Below are 18,467 nucleotides of genomic sequence, written 5' to 3' on the forward strand. Positions count from 1 at the left end.
TTAAAAAGCATTACATGACAAAGAAGTTTATATTCAAGTAAGTTTGGAAAACAATGTATTTAATAAAATCATGTAGCTTTCTTTACCATAAAAACTCTTGCATAGTGCCTAACATGTTAAAGTCTAATGAAATGTTGGTTTTTCAATAGTAGTTTACTGAAGAAAATTTTATTCTTATAACAGAAATTTTGGGCTTTGTCAATGTCTATGATAATAGGGTAGTATTTGGCCCTTAATCATATTAAAAAGAATACAAAATGAAATAACTAAATATTTTGTTTTAAGTGTTTTGTAATTAAAAATACTGGATAATTGTTTTACCTAGATTTTCTACTGTTTATATGAACTCGAATATTTTCATTGTTTAAGGTAAGGAGTAGGAAGCAGTATCTTATTTTCACACTACATAAGTTTTCTTCATTCGTGTCTGTTTAAATTATCATTTTTCCTTTTAATTCCAGGTTGTGGGATTCAAGAACTTAGCATTAATGGATCCGTCCTCTAGTCTTTCCAGAGACCCACTTAGCTACATAGCTCCTAGCAGCCGCATTTTGAGATACGCGGTGTCTGCTGCTCTTTGGCTAGTGATTGGAATAATACAGGTAATGAAATTGCACTTCTAAGCAACATTGCCTCTCTATCATTGTTTATATAATAATTATCCTCAAACATTGACCACATTCCAATTTTTGTCAGTAAGAGCAGCAATAATGATAATTAATTCTTACATAATGTTATAATCCAAGCACTTTTAATTGCATTGTATATATTAACTTTCTTAGCCTTTCCTCCCTCCCTTCCTTCCTTCCTTCCTTCCTTCCTTCTCTCTCTTCCTTATGCTACAATTATCCCAGTTTTTCCCCCTTTGCCCCCACCACCCACTCCCTCTGACGATGCCCCCTCCTTTGTTCATGTCCATGGGTCATGCATATAAGTTTTTTGGCAACTCCATTTCCTACGCTTGCTCTTGTAACTTTTAATCTTTGTAGTAGCCCTCAGAGATAGGTTCTGTTAGTAGCCCCATTTTTCAGACGAGGACCCTGAGGCACAGAGAAGTTCAATAGGTGCCTAAGGTGATACAATGTAGAGATTTGGCAGAACTGCAATGGGAACCCAAGCAATCCAATTTCAGAGTCTTATCAACAGTGGGGCTCTGAAGTCTATAGTTTTCTAGTCATGTGATGAACTCCTTGTTTAGTTTGTATATAACTACAGGGTGGTTAATTTACCCTTAGTATTTTTCTTTGAAATATAACATTATTGGTATTTATTTCTCACTCAAATTGCCAATACTCCTTGTGAAATTTTCTTTGAAATATTTATTAAAATAGCTGAAACTAAAAACAGCAAATCTTCCCGGCCTCAAGTCCCATGGCTCTAGCAGAGAATTTTTGTCTGTGCTTACTTCCCTTAGCATTTTAGAGCTTAACAAGAAAAAACTATAAAAGAAAAGGAAGAAGCAGCAACTAACACACTTAATTCTAATATCTTGCACATCTTTCTCTTGCTTCCAGACATTCCCATGAATGGAAAGAGCCTTTTTGTTTGATTAAAAATGTTTTCAACTTTTAAAGAAGCAAATAAAGATGGGAGCTCTAGAAAGACTAGGCTAAACTTCCTATAACCTGGGGAACAAATGTTTGCCTTAAAAAGGCTATTGAAATCCTCGATTGAAATCTCAGAACATTCTATTCTTAGGTCACAGAGTGCCTGTAAACTAAGGCACTCTGTGACCTAAGTATAGAATCTTTAAATTTGTATTTATTTAAATTGGCAGGACTTACTTAAACAGGGCTAGCTTTGAACCTACGGCTAGACCTGGTGAGGTATGAGAGTTTGACAGTCAGAGAAGGAAGAGAAACAAATTAGAACTTGGTTTAAGATAGGTTTAAGAGCATGGAGGTCTGATGTTTATCATCAGTAGAAGAGAAAATATTTGTTTTGTACATTTACCAATATAAGTTTTTGTGAATAAACCAGATTCATCTGGATGCCGGTAACTTAAAGGTATAATATCTGAAGTTTTTCGGATTTGGTTGAGTATGATAAAAATAAATAGCTAGAATAATAGTGTCTAAAAGAAAAGTGAACTGTCTCTCTCTCCTGAGAAAGCAGAGCAGAGGTGGGCAGTGCAGGGCCAGCATGGTGGCTGATCTCAGACCCAGAAGCCTGTTGTTCTCTGCTGCTCAGGACTTCGTCTCTAAGGTCACCTCATGGTCCATAATGGCTGATGGAGTTGCAGGGGCCGGTGGGGACCCAGGGGGAAAGAGCTCACCCTGTCTACTTCAGGAGCCTTTTCAGAAGTGCCTTTCAGCACCTCCTTGGCCAGAACTCAGTCACGTGGCCACACCTCACTTTGAGTGAGCAGTGCGCCCACTCAAGGGAGGAGTCTGTCCCTAAGGAGAAAGGGGAAGGGATTGTTGGGGCAGCAGCCAGCAGTTTCAGGCACTAACCTCCTTTTTTCTCACTCTGCTCTCATTCTGATAAGAAGGCATTTCCATGGACACTTTCTGAGATTATCTGTGTTTATTCCTCATGGATCCTAAAGAGTTCCCTTAACAACCTGAGAGTTCCATAAATTCGGCTGTACAACTTCTCTTGATTCTCATCATGTTAGGCTTCATTGTTTACTCCTTTATTTCCCCGGAACTCAGCTGCTTCAACTTTCAAGTGGTATCCTTTAATTTTTAAACTTTAAATGTTGCTATTTTTCTCTCCTTTAAAGAGGTTTAAAAAATATGTACATAGAGTGTTGAGAAAAATGTTTTCTGGCCCTGGCTGGTGTAGCTCAGTGGATTGAGCGTGGGCCCAGAAACCACACAATTGCGGTTTGATTCCCAATCAGGGCACATGCCTGGGTTGCAGGGCCAGTTCCCAGCAGGGGACTCACGAGAGGCAACCATACATTGATATTTCTCTCCTTCTCTCCTTCCCTTCCTCTCTAAAGATAAGTAAATAAAATCTTTAAGAAAAGAAAAATGTTTTCTGTAATCAGCTGCTGCTTCATTTTATTTATTCGTTCAAATATTTGGGTAAATTTTATGTACTAGATTCTATGCTGAGCTCACGGATATGCTATAACACAAACATGTTACAAATTGTGACAAATGCTATGAAAGGCATCAGCAGGGAGGTGAGACAGCAAAAGAGGGTGAGGGAAGCGGAAGTTAGGAATGGGAGACAGCTGGGTCAGCAGGGAAAATTGGGTAGTTAGGCAATGTTATCATTCTCTGAAGTGCATTGAAGGACTACAGTGTAAACTTCTCTGCCTTTGTATATTGTTGTTAAATCTAGAAAACACTCAAAACTATTTCATTTGAATAGTTAAAACATTATCTGTTGTTGAAGTAGAATACTTCATATATGCTTTTTATGTGCTTCTGTGTCAGAGATTCATTTGCAAACAGCAACTTTCCTAATGGCTTTTGGAATTTAGGAATGGGCAGAAATACAGAACAAGACATAAATCTGGCCATTAATACACTGGTTTATCCTAAATTTTAAAAGCACCTTTCTTTCTTCCCTCATGTTTGTCCTATCCTGTTTTAATGATACAGAAAAAGGTTTTAAAATTCAGATACACTCCATCAACGAATCATACATAACACGGTTCTGAAAACATCTTCCTTTGACAGAAGAATCAGAAATGATAAGAAGCATTTTATCCCATAAGACCCATTATAGGTCACTGTGTTCTTGGTGGGACCTTCTTTTGTCTTAAGATACTAATTGTGACTATAAAAGAAAATTAAATCCTAAAAGCTAATAAGCATGAACTTGGCTTAATGTTTCAGATCGTGTTCTTTGCTATCTTCTATGAGAGATTTATAGAAGATAAAATTCGACAGTTTGTTGATTTATGCTGTATGAGCAATGTAAGTACTTTCTGACTTTATCTTGCAAATGTTATTTTTCCCTTTTTAAAGGTCATGAGTACATTAAGAGAGGCTCTAAAAGTGATTTGGTATAATTGGATTTTTAGTCCAATTTCCACTGGTTGTTAATTCCAGAAATAGTTATAATGAGCTATAAGCTAATATTTACTGTCTTAGTTTTTTTCTTTTTTATTTGTAGTTTCTTAATTATGAATTCCTTATGCCACAAAATAATTCACTTAGCTGAGAAAAGCTTTCACATATAAATCCTATTTCTTCTTTCTTGGGAAATATCTCCCAACTCTTTTCCATCTACTTTTTAAATATTATTATTATCCTTTTTATTATCCTTATTATCCTTTTTATTATTATTATCCTTATTATCCTTTATTACCTTATTATTCTCTTTATGTATTTTCCAAGAATTCAACCCTCATTTTGAAAGGAAGCAATGTTAAGAAAAGTTGATTTTTATTGTATTGCAAATGAGTTGCTAATTGCTTCTTACTCTTCTCTTTTTATAGATATCAGTGTTTCTGTTATCCCACAGATGTTTTGGATATTACATTCATGGTAGGTCAGTGCATGGGCATGCAGATACTAACATGGAAGAAATGAATATGAATCTTAAAAGAGAAGCGGTATGAATGTATTTTACATCTTTTTATTGTTAAATCTATTTTGTTGTTGCTGCAATAGTAAATGGGATTGTTTTCTTAATTTCCCCTTCTGATAGTTTATTATTGATGTATAAAAATGCCACCAATTTCTGAATATTAATTTTTATATCCAGCTTCTTTGCCAAATTTATTTATTAAATCTATAGTTTTTTGGTGGAGCCTTTAGGGTTTTCTATGTACATTATCATGTCATCTGTGAATAACAGTTTTACTTCCTTCTAATCTGGATGACTCTTATTTCTTTTTCTTGTCTAATTGCTGTGGCTAGGACTTCTAGTACTCTGTTGAATAAGAGTGGTAAAAGCAAACATCCCTGTCTTATTCCTGATCTTAAGAGAAACACTTTTAGTTTTTGCCCATTAAGTCTGTTGTTGGCTATAAGTTTGTCATATATGGCCTAATGTTAGGTATGTTCCCTCTATTCTCACTTTGCTAAGAGTTTTTATCAGATATGGGTGCTGGATTTTGTCAAATGCTTTTTCTGCATCTATTGATATAATCATGTGATTTTTATCCTTCATTTTGATGTATCGTGTTTATTGATTTGTCAGTATTGTACCAAACTTGCATCCTGGAATAAATCCCACTTGATCATGGTGTATGATCTTTTTAATATATTGCTGAATTCAGTTTGCTAATGTATTTCTTGAGGATTTTGGCATCGATGTTCACCAGGGATATTGGCCTATCATTTTCTTTCTTTTCAGTGTCTTTGCTTTATTTTAGAATTAGGATAATGCTGGCCTTATAAAATGAGCTTGGAAGTCTTCCCTTCTGTTGAATTTTTTGGAATAGTGTGAAGGAGGTAGGTGTTAGTTCTTTGAATGTTTGATAAAATTCTCCAGTGAAGCCATCTGGTCTGTAAGAAGTATCTTCTTATAATTCTTTGTATTTTTGTGATGCTCATTGTTACTTCTCTTTCATTACTAATTATTTATTTCAGTCCTCTCCTTTTCTTGATGAGTCTGATTAAAGGTTCATTCATCTTTTTTATCTTTTCAAAAAACCATCTTGGTTTCATTGAGATTTATGTTATTTTTTCAGTCTCTATGTCATTTATTTCCATTCTGATTTTTATTATTTCCTTCCTTCTACTTGCTGTGGGATTTGTTTGGGGGTTTTTTTTCTGGTTCTTTTAGCTGTAGGGTTAAATTGGCTATTTGAAACTTTTCTTGCTTCTTGAGGTAGGCCTGTAATGCTGTGGACTTCCTCTCTCGGCTGCTTTAGATGTGTCCCATAGATTTTGGGTTGTTGGGTATTCATTTTCATTTGTTTCCAGGTAATTTTTTATTTCTTCTTTGATCTCACTGTTAACCCATTCATTGTTAATTAACATGCTGTTTAGCCTCCATGTGTTTGAATATTTTTCATTTTTTTATTGTAGCTGATTTCTAGTTTCATATCATTGTGTCAGAAAGGATGCTTCATATGATTTCAGTCTTCTTGAATTTGTTAAGACTTACTTTGTGTCCTAACTTGTGGTCTTTGAGAATGGTTCGCGTGCGCCTGAGAAGAGTGTATATTCTGTTTTGGAATGCAGTGTCCTGTAAATATCAATTAATTCTATCCAGTTCAATCTAATCCAGTGTGTTCTTCAAGGTCACTGGTGCCTTGCTGATTTGTTGTCTGGGATATCTATCCACTGATGACAGTGGGGTGTTCAAGTCCCCTGATATGATTGTATTGCTATTGATCTTTCCTTTAACGTGCACCAAGGTTTTCTTTTTATATTGAGGTGCTCCTATGTTGGGTGTGTTTACAAGGGTTATATCCTCTTTGTGTATTATGTAGTATTATGTAGTATGATCCCTTTAGTGTTATGTAGTGATTTTTTTCTCTTGTTTTGAAGTCTAGTTTGTCAGATTAAATATTGCTACTCCAGCTTTTTTTGTTTGTTTCATTTGCATGGAATGTTTTCTTCCTTCACTTTCAGTCTGTGTGTATCTTTTGTTCTGAGGTGAGTCTCCTATAGACAGCATGTACGTGGGTCATGTTTTCTTATCCATTCAGCTACCCTGTGTCTCTTCATTGGAGATTTTAATTCATTTACACTGAAGGATATTATTGATAGATACATATTTATTGCCATTTTTTTCGCTATACCTATGTTTATCTCTCTTAATTTATTTATTTTTCTTCTTCTTAAAGCAGACCCTTTAACATTTTTTGCAATGTCAGTTTATTGGTAATGAACTCCTTTAGCCTTTTTTTTTGAGGGGGGCTGTAAAGCTCTTTAGTTCACCTTCAATTTTAAATGATAGCCTCCTGGGTGAAATAGTATTAGTTGTAGGTCCTTGCTTTTCATGACTTTGAATATTTCATGCCTATTGCTCTAGCCCATAGAGTCTCTGTTGAGAAATCACCTGATAGCCTTATGGGAGCTCCTTTGCAGGTAACTAATTGCTTTTCTCCTACTGCTTTTCAAATCCTCTCTTTGACATTACCCTTTGCCATTTTAATTGTGGTGTCTTGGTGCAGGTCTCTTTGGGTTTATCTTCATCGGGACTCTGTTTTCCAGAGCTTGTATGACTTTTTCACCAGCTAGGGGAGATCTTGGCCATTATTTCTTCAAACATGTTCTCTATCCCTTGTTCACTTTCCTCTTCTTCTGGTGCCCATATGATGCAGATGTTGTTACACATGATGTTATCCCAGAGGTCCTAGACTTTTCCTCATTTTTTTTTAAATTCTGTTTTCTCTTTGATGCTCTGCTTGGGTGCTTACTGTTATCTTGTCCTCTGAATTGCTGACTTGATCCTCTGCTTCATTTAATCTGCTGTTGAGTCTTCCTGGTCTGTTCTTCATTTCAGATATTGTATTTTTCATTACATACTGGTTGTTTTTTATGGTTTCCGTGTCCTTTTTAATGTTTACTGTCTCTTTGTTTAAGTCCTAACTGAGATCATCCATTCTTTCCCTGATATCCTTGAGTGTTCTTATAACCATTGTTTTAAACTCTGCATCTGGTATTTTGGTTGCTTCCATTTCATTTAATTCTCTTTCTGGGGACTTCGCTTGTTCTTTAATTCAGGGCATGTTTCTTTGTCTCCCCATTTTGTCTTTGTGTGTCAGGTAGTTCTGTGGCTCCCAAATTTGTTTCCATGGTTTTATTATGAAGGTGTCTTGTTGGGCTCAGTGGAACAATCTTTTACATCACCTGAGCTCCGTGCTCCAGGAATGTTTCTTTAGGTTATGTGCACCCTCCTGTTGTAGATGAATCTTGAATGCTGTTGGCCCTTTCGCAGGTGGAGTTAACTCTTCAGACTGGCTGACTGTAAGGGTGAAGCTCAGTCACCATGTACAAAACACCGTAAAGGGGCTGGTTGAAGGTGCGCTTGTTCCCAGCAGGGTCTGGTGCCTGCGAGAATCCCCCCTTTGGTGTGCTGGTTTTGTGGCTAGTTGGGTCAAGCTCTGGTGTGGTCTGAAGCCCACCACTGGTTGTGTTGGTCCTGGGTCCAACACCACTTGGGTGGTATTCAGGTACAGATCAATATCAGATGTTGTGTAACCACCTTGGGTTTTCTCTCCAGAGCTACCATAATGTTCACTCTTTGTGGCTGCATCTGCTGGGCCTGGGTGTGCATGAGAGGAGCCAATCTGTGTGCAAGGGTGGCCTTTCTCAGCTTAGGGCTGGGGGTGCATCTGTAAAAGGACCGTGGCTCCCTGAGGTCTACCACCACTGGTCAGCTACTCCAACTCCCCCTGAGGATGCCTTGTCTTCCTCCAGAGCCCTCCAAAGAAAGACTATAGAGTGAGCATAGGCTGGCCACAACTCACAGAACTTTCCACTGGTTGTGAGCTCGTTAGGTTGGGGTTTAGGAGCATGGGGATAGTGGATCCCCTACTTGGGGGTCACGCGGTCAAGCACACAATGAGAGGAAAGTGGCCCCCACTCCAGAGCCAAACCACTCAGTCTCCGCCAGAATCTCTAATTCTGGTTCCCCAAGAAGGGGCATCCAGGCCAGGTTGGCTGCATCTAGCTGTCCCCTCTAGAGAAGCAAGCTCTGCCGGACTGAGCCACTGGGCTCAGGAGGACNCTGAGGATGCCTTGTCTTCCTCCAGAGCCTTCCAAAGAAAGACTATAGAGTGAGCATAGGCTGGCCACAACTCACAGAACTTTCCACTGGTTGTGAGCTCGTTAGGTTGGGGTTTAGGAGCATGGGGATAGTGGATCCCCTACTTGGGGGTCACGCGGTCAAGCACACAATGAGAGGAAAGTGGCCCCCACTCCAGAGCCAAACCACTCAGTCTCCGCCAGAATCTCTAATTCTGGTTCCCCAAGAAGGGGCATCTAGGCCAGGTTGGCTGCATCTAGCTGTCCCCTCTAGAGAAGCAAGCTCTGCTGGACTGAGCCACTAGGCTCAGGAGGACAGATCAAAAGAGTTTCCCATTGGGAGTGATACCCGCCCAGCCTGCCGTCTCAGGCAATAGCCTCTGAGGGACTCACTCTGAATATTCCAGCTCTGAGCCACTCTCCCTTTTTCCCACAGAAAGGAGCTCAGCACGGCAGGGTATCCGGGACTTGGCAGGGTGGATCCAAACAGTCTCCCGTTGCGGGTAGTGCCCACAACAGGCCTGTAGGAGGGGGGCAGACACTTTTTCCCCTTCCCATGTTAGCACGGGCTGAGCTCACCAGTGTGATAAGAGCAGTCCCTCCATGATGTAGCCACACAACCTGTCACCCACCCATCTGATTGCCAGACAAAATCTTCCCCAGGAGACACACTCTGAAAGTCCCGGGTCTTCACAGCACTCTGGTCCCTCTGCACAGCTGAATTCAGCAAAACAGGGCTGGCTAAATGATTCAACGGTTGGTATGGGAGTACACTGGCTGTGCACTTGACATGAAGGAGACCAATCCCCTTTCCAAGGCCACACAGATTATTCACTGAGTCTCTGCCAAGTCCCCCCCAGAAAAAGAGAGCCCCAGAGGGTACTGCTGGGTGCTGCCAGTTGATCCCTCCACAGGACCCAAGCGTGGCAGCAGCCTTGCCACAGTTGGGGACTGGGCAGTGTACCCCCCAGGCTGGTGCTGTAACAATAGGAACACTTGCCCCTGAGAATGTGGCATCTGGGCCTGCCAGGCATACTGAATGCCCTGATTTTCACCTCCAGGTCCTCTGTGGGGTCCTCTTCCTGTCTTTATTGCTCTGGGTTGGGGATCCCCTCGTAGGGTTGAGACCCCGCACTCCTAGGGTAGGGAGTTTTGCAGCTGCACTGTCCCTTTGGCCTCTCAGCCACTGCGCCTGGGTGCAAATGCCCTTTCCATGTCTCCGCTCTTCTTACCCATCTCTAAGTGCCTTCTTCTTTAAATCCTTGGTTATGATACTTCAGTTTAGCTAGGCTTCAGTTTGTTATTCCAAATGATTACAGGTAAAAACCACCATTTTGTAATGGCGATTAATCATATAGGATTAATCATATCCTATATGACTAATGGATTAATCATATAGGCTACAATCATCAGTGGATGCTAAAACAATCAAGTGAAAGTATATAGAATTTTATAGTGAGGAATCAGGTTGTCATAATGTAAAGACACTGGCTCAGTCTTACTACAGATAAGAATTAGGAAAACTGACATGTACTTCCTGTTACAACACAGTGCAAAGTACATGTCACCCATGAAATATTCTTGCCTAAGGAAATTGAACCTGAATATAATCAAGTCTCTAGATCTAAACACTAGGTTACAGGACATAGAGGGGATAGAAAGGAAAATTACATAATACCACAGGAAGTGATTAGCCAGATCCAGAAAGTAAGATGTCTCACAGGATAAATAACCCAGTGTCTCAACAAATTGAAGTCAGGAAAATAAAAGTGGGGGTGGTAGTGGAGGTGGTGGAAGAAATGTTAGATAGTAAGAGAAATTTAAGAAATAAAACAATGAAATACAATGCAATGTGTTGACTCTGGCTTCTGATTCAAACAAATCAACTATAAAAAAAACAGGAAAAATCTGGAAGATTTAATGAACCAAATATTAAATTATATTAAGGAAGATTAATTTTATTAGCCATGAAAATGTCATACTGGTTTTTTTAAACACCTTATTAGATATACTTGAAACTAATACCAAAAACATTGAATGTAAATCATAATTGAAAAATAATTTTTTTAAAAAAGGACCTTATTAGAAATATATACAGAAGTATTTAGAATTGAAATGACATGGTATCTGGGGTTTGCTTGAAAAGAGAAAGAGAAGTTGGAAGGATAAATGAAGTAAAATTGGTGAGTAAATACCTAAGAGGAAAGTACAAGACGATTTATTGATAAGTGAATTATACCTATGCCTTGTCAAAATTTAATGCATGATAATGACCTCTCAAAGCTGATTTATTTAATACATTTAAGTGGATCAGTTTGGCTAACTACTAAAAGTCATACCTAGATTAAAAAGTGAAATGTAAAATATTAAACTATAAAAATATAGAATAATATTTCAGATTGGGAGGTAACCTCTTCTGGAGCATTTGGTGATGTACACCAACAACTTTTTTAAAGTTTATTATCTTTGACTCACTAATTCTGTGAATCTGACTGAAGGAAATAAGCAGCAATGTGAATAGCTAATTAGGTTCAGTATCTTCATCACAGTGGTGAGTTATAAGGGCAAAAACATGTAAAAATGAGAATATTAAATAACTGGTTTACCTGTACAATAAAATTTTAGGTAAACATTTAAAATCATGTTTTATAGAATATTTGATGACCTGGAGAGTTGCTTAGGATATAATGTTAAATGACAAAGAAATCTGTGTGATCCCAGTCTTATGCCATCCATACACACATCTAGACAAAGGACTGGAAATAAAATTCCTGTCCTTCTGGGTATTGAAGCTGTAGGTGTTTTTTTTTCCTTCTCTTTTTCATACCTTTACATATTTTATAAATCCTCTGTAGTAGCATGCGTTTGATGGTGGGGGAAAAAACTGCATATTTTTTTTAAAAAAGAGACATTTACTATATGTAGCTTTCCTTAAGTCTGTAGAAAACTAAATGTTATGCTTGCGGATTAAGTTCAGACAAAGAAGGAAAATATTAAGCCCTGGAGGAGGCAAATAAAGACAAGAGAATGGAGGCAAGAGGACTTGAGCTGACCTTGAAGCATCTATGAGAACTGGCTAGGTGGTGGATGGTGTGGAATTTTATGTGTTTATTGTTATTAGGAGTCATGTCAAGGAGATCTGAAATGGATATCTGATCCATTCATTAACTGTTGGGTCATATATCACTACCTTATTTTGGAATTAATTCAAGAAGTGCTTTAAAAGTATTTTTAAACAACAATAAATAAAATAAAATAAAAGCTATTGAATATTCAAAAATAAAAGTAAAATTAGTTATATGAAAAAATTAAAGGATTTAGAAAACAAAAAGGACTATACGTATAAAAATAGTTAATTCCAAGATAAGACTTTTTGCATGCACTAAAATAGCAATAAAGTTAATCATGAAGAAAGCTAAGAATATCAGTATACAATGAATTAATATGGGTTTTGTGAAAACTAGGACAGAGTAAGGGACATGAGGTAGAGGCCTGCAGTGGACTTTGACAAAATAGAGTAAGTCAAACCCAGAGGAGAATGGGAGCCTTGGATAAGTGTAGAGTCTCTGTTTCCAATATGGTTTCAGTAAAATTTTAGTTGGCTTCTGAATTTTGTAATATGTGATACCAATTAAGAGACATTATTTTGAAACAAATGAAATTTTTATAATCTTGACCTTAATTTAAATCTGTTAACTTTTCAGGAAAATTTGTGTAGCCAGAGAGGTTTGGTTCCCAACACGGAGGGTCAGACTTTTCAGGTGGCCATTTCCAGCCAGATGCGGCAGCACTATGACAGAATCCATGAGACGCTAACAAGGGTTTGTCTAAAATGCAGTGATGATATATTTTGCCAATATTTCATGTTGTTTAAATAGCAAAAATATAAGACACTTGTATTTATTCTTGTCTCTTTTTTCCCATTAGAAAAATGGACCTGCTAGACTACTGAGTTCATCGGCAACTACTTTTGAGCAGAGCATAAAAGCATACCATACTATGAATAAATTTCTTGGCTCCTTCATCGATCATGTATGTATGTCAGCATTTATATAATTTAAGCTAGAATCAAAATGCAGTTGCTTTTTTTTTTTTAAGTTAGCCAGGAATGTCAGTTATTTCTTTAGTCGAGCAAGGTGGCAGGCTTAGGAAACACCCCACTTTCTTTGCTGTCCAAATTAATAACCGTGGCTTAAGAATAGATTTAGGTTATGTAAAAGTAAAATGAAATGTTATATATCTATTAGCATATTGGTGATTACCTCAAAATGTCTCTATACTGGAATTTTGTTAGCCAGTTCCCCAAACCTTACTGTATTACTTATTATAGAAATATGTTATGCTATGGTTACATTCCTGAAAAACTGATTATAAACTAATTGTCAGTATGTCTAGCCCTAAATACTAGTAAGGGCATTTAAATATTAAAATATGCCTGAGAGAAAACTTGTTAATAAAGTCCAGTGGAGTAAATTCAGTCTTTTTGAAGAACAGGTTTTCTTGGTGTACTATTCATTTTTTGTTTTCTTTTGATTTAAAAAAAATTGGGAAACATTGATTTCACTGTTTTGAAATGACTGTGGCTTTCTACATTAGGTTCATAAGGAAATGGACTACTTTATAAAAGATAAATTGCTTCTTGAAAGAATTCTTGGAATGGAATTCATGGAACCAATGGAAAAAAGCATCTTTTACAATGGTATCCCTCGGCTGCCTTTGCTCACCTTGATTACTGTTCTCAAAGTTTGAAAAGAAGTACTTGTAGTTATCAATTTTTCTTTTGATTTTATAATTTTATATAAAAAAGGAAACATAATGAACTTTGTTTGACTTCATGGAATTACAGTAGTTTCTTTGTTCCTTTTTGTTACGTCTTGTAGTGAGAAACAAGTACATAAAAGATAATTCTACAGGAAAGTAAAAAAGCTGAACTTCAAAAGCAATGGCACACATAGAAGAGACAGTCAAACATGTAAAATTCAGATTTTATGGGAATGTTCATTCAATAGCAAACTTATGAGACACTTGGAAGATTAATACTTGTTGACTGATTTTTAACATTTAATTTTCATTTTATCCAAATTTCTAAAAATCACAGCTATCTGTGACAGGACTTGATTAAACATGATTTTTTAAAGGTGATTAATGTATGTGCCACCTTTAAGGTGACCGATAAGCCCCCACATGGCTTAGTAAGAATGGAAATGGCATAACCAGTGTCCTGGCCTAGATGTCACTTAGCCATGGCATCACTGAGTGCCACATGCTGTGCCAGTGCTGGAGTACACAGACCGGTGGTCTCTCCCTTTCTGCACTTTAATGCCCTCTCTATGAAATGAAGTACAACCCTCTAAAGGTTGTTCAGTTTATACACGTTACTTTGTATAAAGAACCTGGTATGTACCAGTATCTGGTATGAGTGGGCACCCATTAAAGTGGCATTATTACTCTTTCTAATAACAATACAGTCATCATCATCTTCTTGATTTTTATCGGGAGATGATGAGAATATGAACTAAGGCGTTAGTAATGGGGATAAAGAAGGAAGATTGCATTTAATGCCAGAGATCTCAGGGAAAAAGGTGTAGAAGAGAGAGTGGTCAAAAATGACCCCAATTTCCAGCTTGTGTGACGAGATGGTTGGTGGTGCCTCTCACTAAGACAAGGGGTGCAGATAAAGGGCCAGGTTGTGAGGGGAAAGGATGAATTTAGTTTTGAATACGTTGTATCCTGAAGTATTTTTGAGACCCTTACAAAGAGATGTCCAGGAAGGCATTAAATGTAAGAGAATGGGTTTTGGAAGGGAGCAGAGGCACCCAGAAGCTGGGGCGTCTCCTCAAATGAGGTTGTTGTTGGAGCCGTGGCAGTGAAAGATCACCAGGGAGAGCGCACACAGACACACATGGCCAGGTGCATGTCTTATAAGGAGACGGCATAAAGGGCAGCGAATTTTCGCAAACTGAACTTATCCCTGGAACTGGCACCCTGAGCAAGAAAGTTACCAGCACGCTACATGTCTCTTGTATGAAAGAGCTCCTAAGTGGGTGTCGTGGGCAGTGTCGGTGGTTCTCTAGGCCCCCTGAATACATATGTGTCCTTGTTTTTCCTCCTCCTGGTGAAACGGTCTGTAGCTTCCACAGAATCTTAAAAGGGTATTTACATCCCCAAAAGGACCAGCCTCTCCTTGTAGAGTGAGAAGAGCTTTCAAAGCAGAACCTTAGAGGACTATATTTGAGACACAAATTATAGCACACTATGTATCATTCTAGTCCTTGATGGTTTTGTTTTGCTTTTTTAACTCTGAGAGGTTATGCTTTAGCTATATTAACAAAAAAGGATATTCATTAACTGGTCTTTGAAACGTATTGACAGTATACTTCCACTGCTAGCAATTACCGATGGAGTTGGTATGAAGTTAAGACTGAATTTTAGCCCTGGCCAGTGTGGCTCAGGGCGCAGATGGCTGGAGCATCATCCCATACAGCGAAATGTAGGTTTGATTCCCGGTTAGGGCATACACCTAGGATGTGGGTTCGATCCCCGACTGGGGCACATACGGGTGGTGGCAACAGATTGAAGTTTCTTCCTCTCTCCCTCCTGCCCTCTCTCTCTCCCCACTCCACCCCTAGCCCCCCTACCACACCTTCTTCCTTTCTTTCTAGAAGCAATGAAAATAATGTCCTCAGATGAGAATTAAAAAATATTTTTAACTGAGTTTTACGAGCAGAGTTCCTTAACTAAACTTTTAGATTCCCAAATTTTAATAGCCTTTGTTTATTTTTGTAAGCCATGAAGTATTATAGATAATAACAAGTTTCTTTTGTGCTGTTTTTAAATTTCTAATATGTATCTTATAAATTGCTTTTTTTTAAATAGATGAAGTTTATTCTTTCAGCAGTGTTCTGTATTATGGAAATGAAGCCACCCTTCTTATTTATGATCTGCTGTTCTTCTGTGTTGTGGACTTGGCTTGCCAAAATTTTATTTTAGCAGCCTTCCTTACATACCTACAGCAAGAGGTAATGCTTTACATTTCTTCTGGGTTTCATTGGAAAGACATGGGTTGAAAGTAGATAGTTATTTTTATAGCACAAAATAACAATGTTGACTTTCTCTAGGAACTTGTAAAGGTCTAGAACCCTGCCAAAAAAAGACTCCAAAACATTTCAACCAGTGTCATTCCACACTCTCCATATCCCGCACTCTCCATCAGGATCAAGGAATTACTGGGGTCTGTGGAGGGCATAAGTTTCTTAGGCAAATGTGAAAGGAATCCAGTAGGAAGACACATTGTTCATCTCCTAGATGCCAGATGTGAGCAGCGATGAGAGTCCCAGGCACCCTCTGTGCCAGATGCTAGCTCACCGAAAAGGCAAACGCTGGAGGTCTAGCTCAGGGCCAGTTTAATTTAGGTATTTTAATTGATTTGCATATTCAATTTATATATTTTTATAATTCTGAATTGTTTTAATTTTTTGCAGATTTTTAGATTTATTCGTAATATAGTAGGACAGAAGAATTTGGCATCCAAAACATTGGTGGATCAACGATTTTTGATTTAATTTATTAAATAGATAACTTAAAGATTCAATATAATCGTGGCCAGAAAAGGGGTCATGATTATCAGGTTAGTTTGCTATATATTTTTAAAACTTGTAATACAAATTGTCCTATTTTTATTTGTTTTTAACTTCCAGAAAGATTTATTTTTATCATTTGTGGATACATTACTTGTTTTGTGAGTATATAATATGATATAATGGAGAATACTGTTTTTTATTATGTATAATATTTCATTCACCAACTTGTAAATTAGCACTGATAATAGGGAAAAAAATCTAAATGTTGCTTGCAGCATAACAGTTTTTAAGGATAATCAAAACAGTCTCCATCATTTGTCTCTGTAGATTATTTTTTAAGCTGGGATTTGCCTGCCTATTTTTCACGTTGAAAAGATTATTTGATTCCAAGTTCAAGCCTAGTTTTCATTTCAGTATTTACTTGTTTTACATATTTTATGGCTAAATAAGTACTGAAAAGTATTTTAAAATTTACTTAGAAATTTAAAATTGTATATTGCTCACCCTCGTTAGCAGTAGACTAATTCACTGTTGGATTACTAGGCGTCTCAAGACATGGTACATATTCCTTCCTTTGTATACTTGTATTATTAGGTTAGTACACTCTTTTCATGAAATGTCGTCTCCCTTTATTAGGCTGTAATGTGTGACATTATTCCCAATGTAGTTTTTTATGCATTTTAAAGTATTTAACATTTTAAAAGCATTATCAAAGTTTTGCTCCTCTACTATGTTTAAAGATTGTAAATAACAAACTGTAAATGTATTGTTATGTTGATGAGGTGATTTATTGAAAGGAAACTTAGGCTTCCTAAGTCAGTAGGCTTATATATTTTTTAATTAAGGGGAAACTATTAGGACCCAAAATATACTTAATGTAAATTCTGAGCCAATTTTTTATTATATGATTTTTTCTCCATGATGCGCTTTAATAATCCTTTTTATTGTATACTGTGTACTTGAAAGGCACCTCATATCAGTATTTCAAGTATAATGATCATTAAACCCCAAACCAACATTTCTTACTGTCTTCTATAGTAATACTATGTAAATACTTTAATGTCATGTAAATATTGTTTCTATTTTTTAATTTAAAATATAGAATAAAACATTTAGTGTTTCTGTTTCCTGTTTGGTTAATGTGCGTTTCCTGAATCGCATTTACAAAGAAATGCAGCATACTGGGGCATCAGCCTCTGCCAAAGTTGAATCGTACACATTTCCCTGGATCTTGGGAACTGCGAAGGAGAAAGAGGGAGAGCTAGTGAGTCAAGTATTTGAAACTCTAGTTCCTGAAAGGTCACATCATAGGAAACCCTTTATGAAAGTTGCAGACGTAATGTACTAGCATGGATTTTTTTAAAGCCACCTGCACAGAAGCATATGAAAAATATTCAGCTCTTATTTCACATATAAGAAGTTCATATTACAGTGACTGTTTTTTTTAAGTGGACATTTCAAAAACAATAGGATCAGTTGACTCACCTGCTGATAAAACAGAAAAGACATTTAAAAATCATTCTGCACTTTTTTTTGACAGTATTTTATTTGACAGTATTTTATTTGGTTAGGTACAAAAAATTGTGTTCATCTGCTGTTGACTCCTTTTGTTCACCTTGCCGTAATTTAAATTTTATGATCACACGACTAATGTCCACAGAGTTTTCCACAGAGTTTTAATCTTTTGTCTATTTCTGTAGCACCAACTTATTGTACTTCTTTTATCTTGTGTTCTCAATTTTACTGATCAGTTAGAACTCTTTGATAAGTCTCTCCATCATTTCATGATGAAACATGCTCTAGATTCACCTCTAAATTCACCTACAGGTTCTTTTTTTTTTTTTTAGATTTTATTTATTTATTTTTAGAGGGGAAGGGAAGCAGACAGGGAGAGCAATATCAATGTATTGTTGTGTCTCGTGCGTCCCCTGCTGGGAACTGGCCTGCAACCCAGGCATGCCCTGACTGGGTATCGAACCTCGATCCTTTGGTTCACAGGCCTGTGCTCAGTCCACTGAGCTACACCAGCCAGGGCTCACCTACAGGTTCTTTACAAGTTGCCTTGTGCTTGGTGTCCTCCCTAGAAGCACAGGCTCCTAAAATAATTTTCACTCAGTCCCTCCGTTACGAGATATTTATATTTGTTTACTTGTATTCTACTGCTTTCTTAACAAACTGCTTTTGTTCTCAAAACAAAAGGCTCTACTGGTTACCTAGATTGAGAAGTATTCAGAATGAACATTAACTCAGTGCTTATAAACCTGAAACCTGTAACTGG

The 18,467-nt window shown here is 37.3% G+C and overlaps 1 protein-coding gene across 2 annotated transcripts in view; it reads left to right on the forward strand.

The window, feature by feature from the left end:
- TMEM67 (transmembrane protein 67) overlaps positions 1-17,310 on the forward strand; it is a 53,358-nt gene extending 36,048 nt beyond the window's left edge. Inside the window, exons 21-28 of one of the 2 annotated variants that reach the window (XM_037058732.1) lie at positions 462-602; positions 3,795-3,875; positions 4,400-4,516; positions 12,314-12,430; positions 12,537-12,641; positions 13,206-13,308; positions 15,486-15,628; positions 16,091-17,310. In XM_037058732.1, the coding sequence (XP_036914627.1) occupies positions 462-602; positions 3,795-3,875; positions 4,400-4,516; positions 12,314-12,430; positions 12,537-12,641; positions 13,206-13,308; positions 15,486-15,628; positions 16,091-16,171 (888 nt within the window). In that variant the 3' untranslated portion in view covers positions 16,172-17,310. The remainder of the gene's footprint in view (positions 1-461; positions 603-3,794; positions 3,876-4,399; positions 4,517-12,313; positions 12,431-12,536; positions 12,642-13,205; positions 13,309-15,485; positions 15,629-16,090) is intronic. The other variant, XM_037058733.1, reaches the window with a different exon arrangement.
- Positions 17,311-18,467: the final 1,157 nt, after the last annotated feature.

The sequence above is a fragment of the Sturnira hondurensis genome, unplaced genomic scaffold (genome assembly GCF_014824575.4).
Source record: "Sturnira hondurensis isolate 20B ecotype Veracruz unplaced genomic scaffold, ASM1482457v3 Scaffold0010128, whole genome shotgun sequence".
NCBI lineage: Eukaryota > Metazoa > Chordata > Mammalia > Chiroptera > Phyllostomidae > Sturnira > Sturnira hondurensis.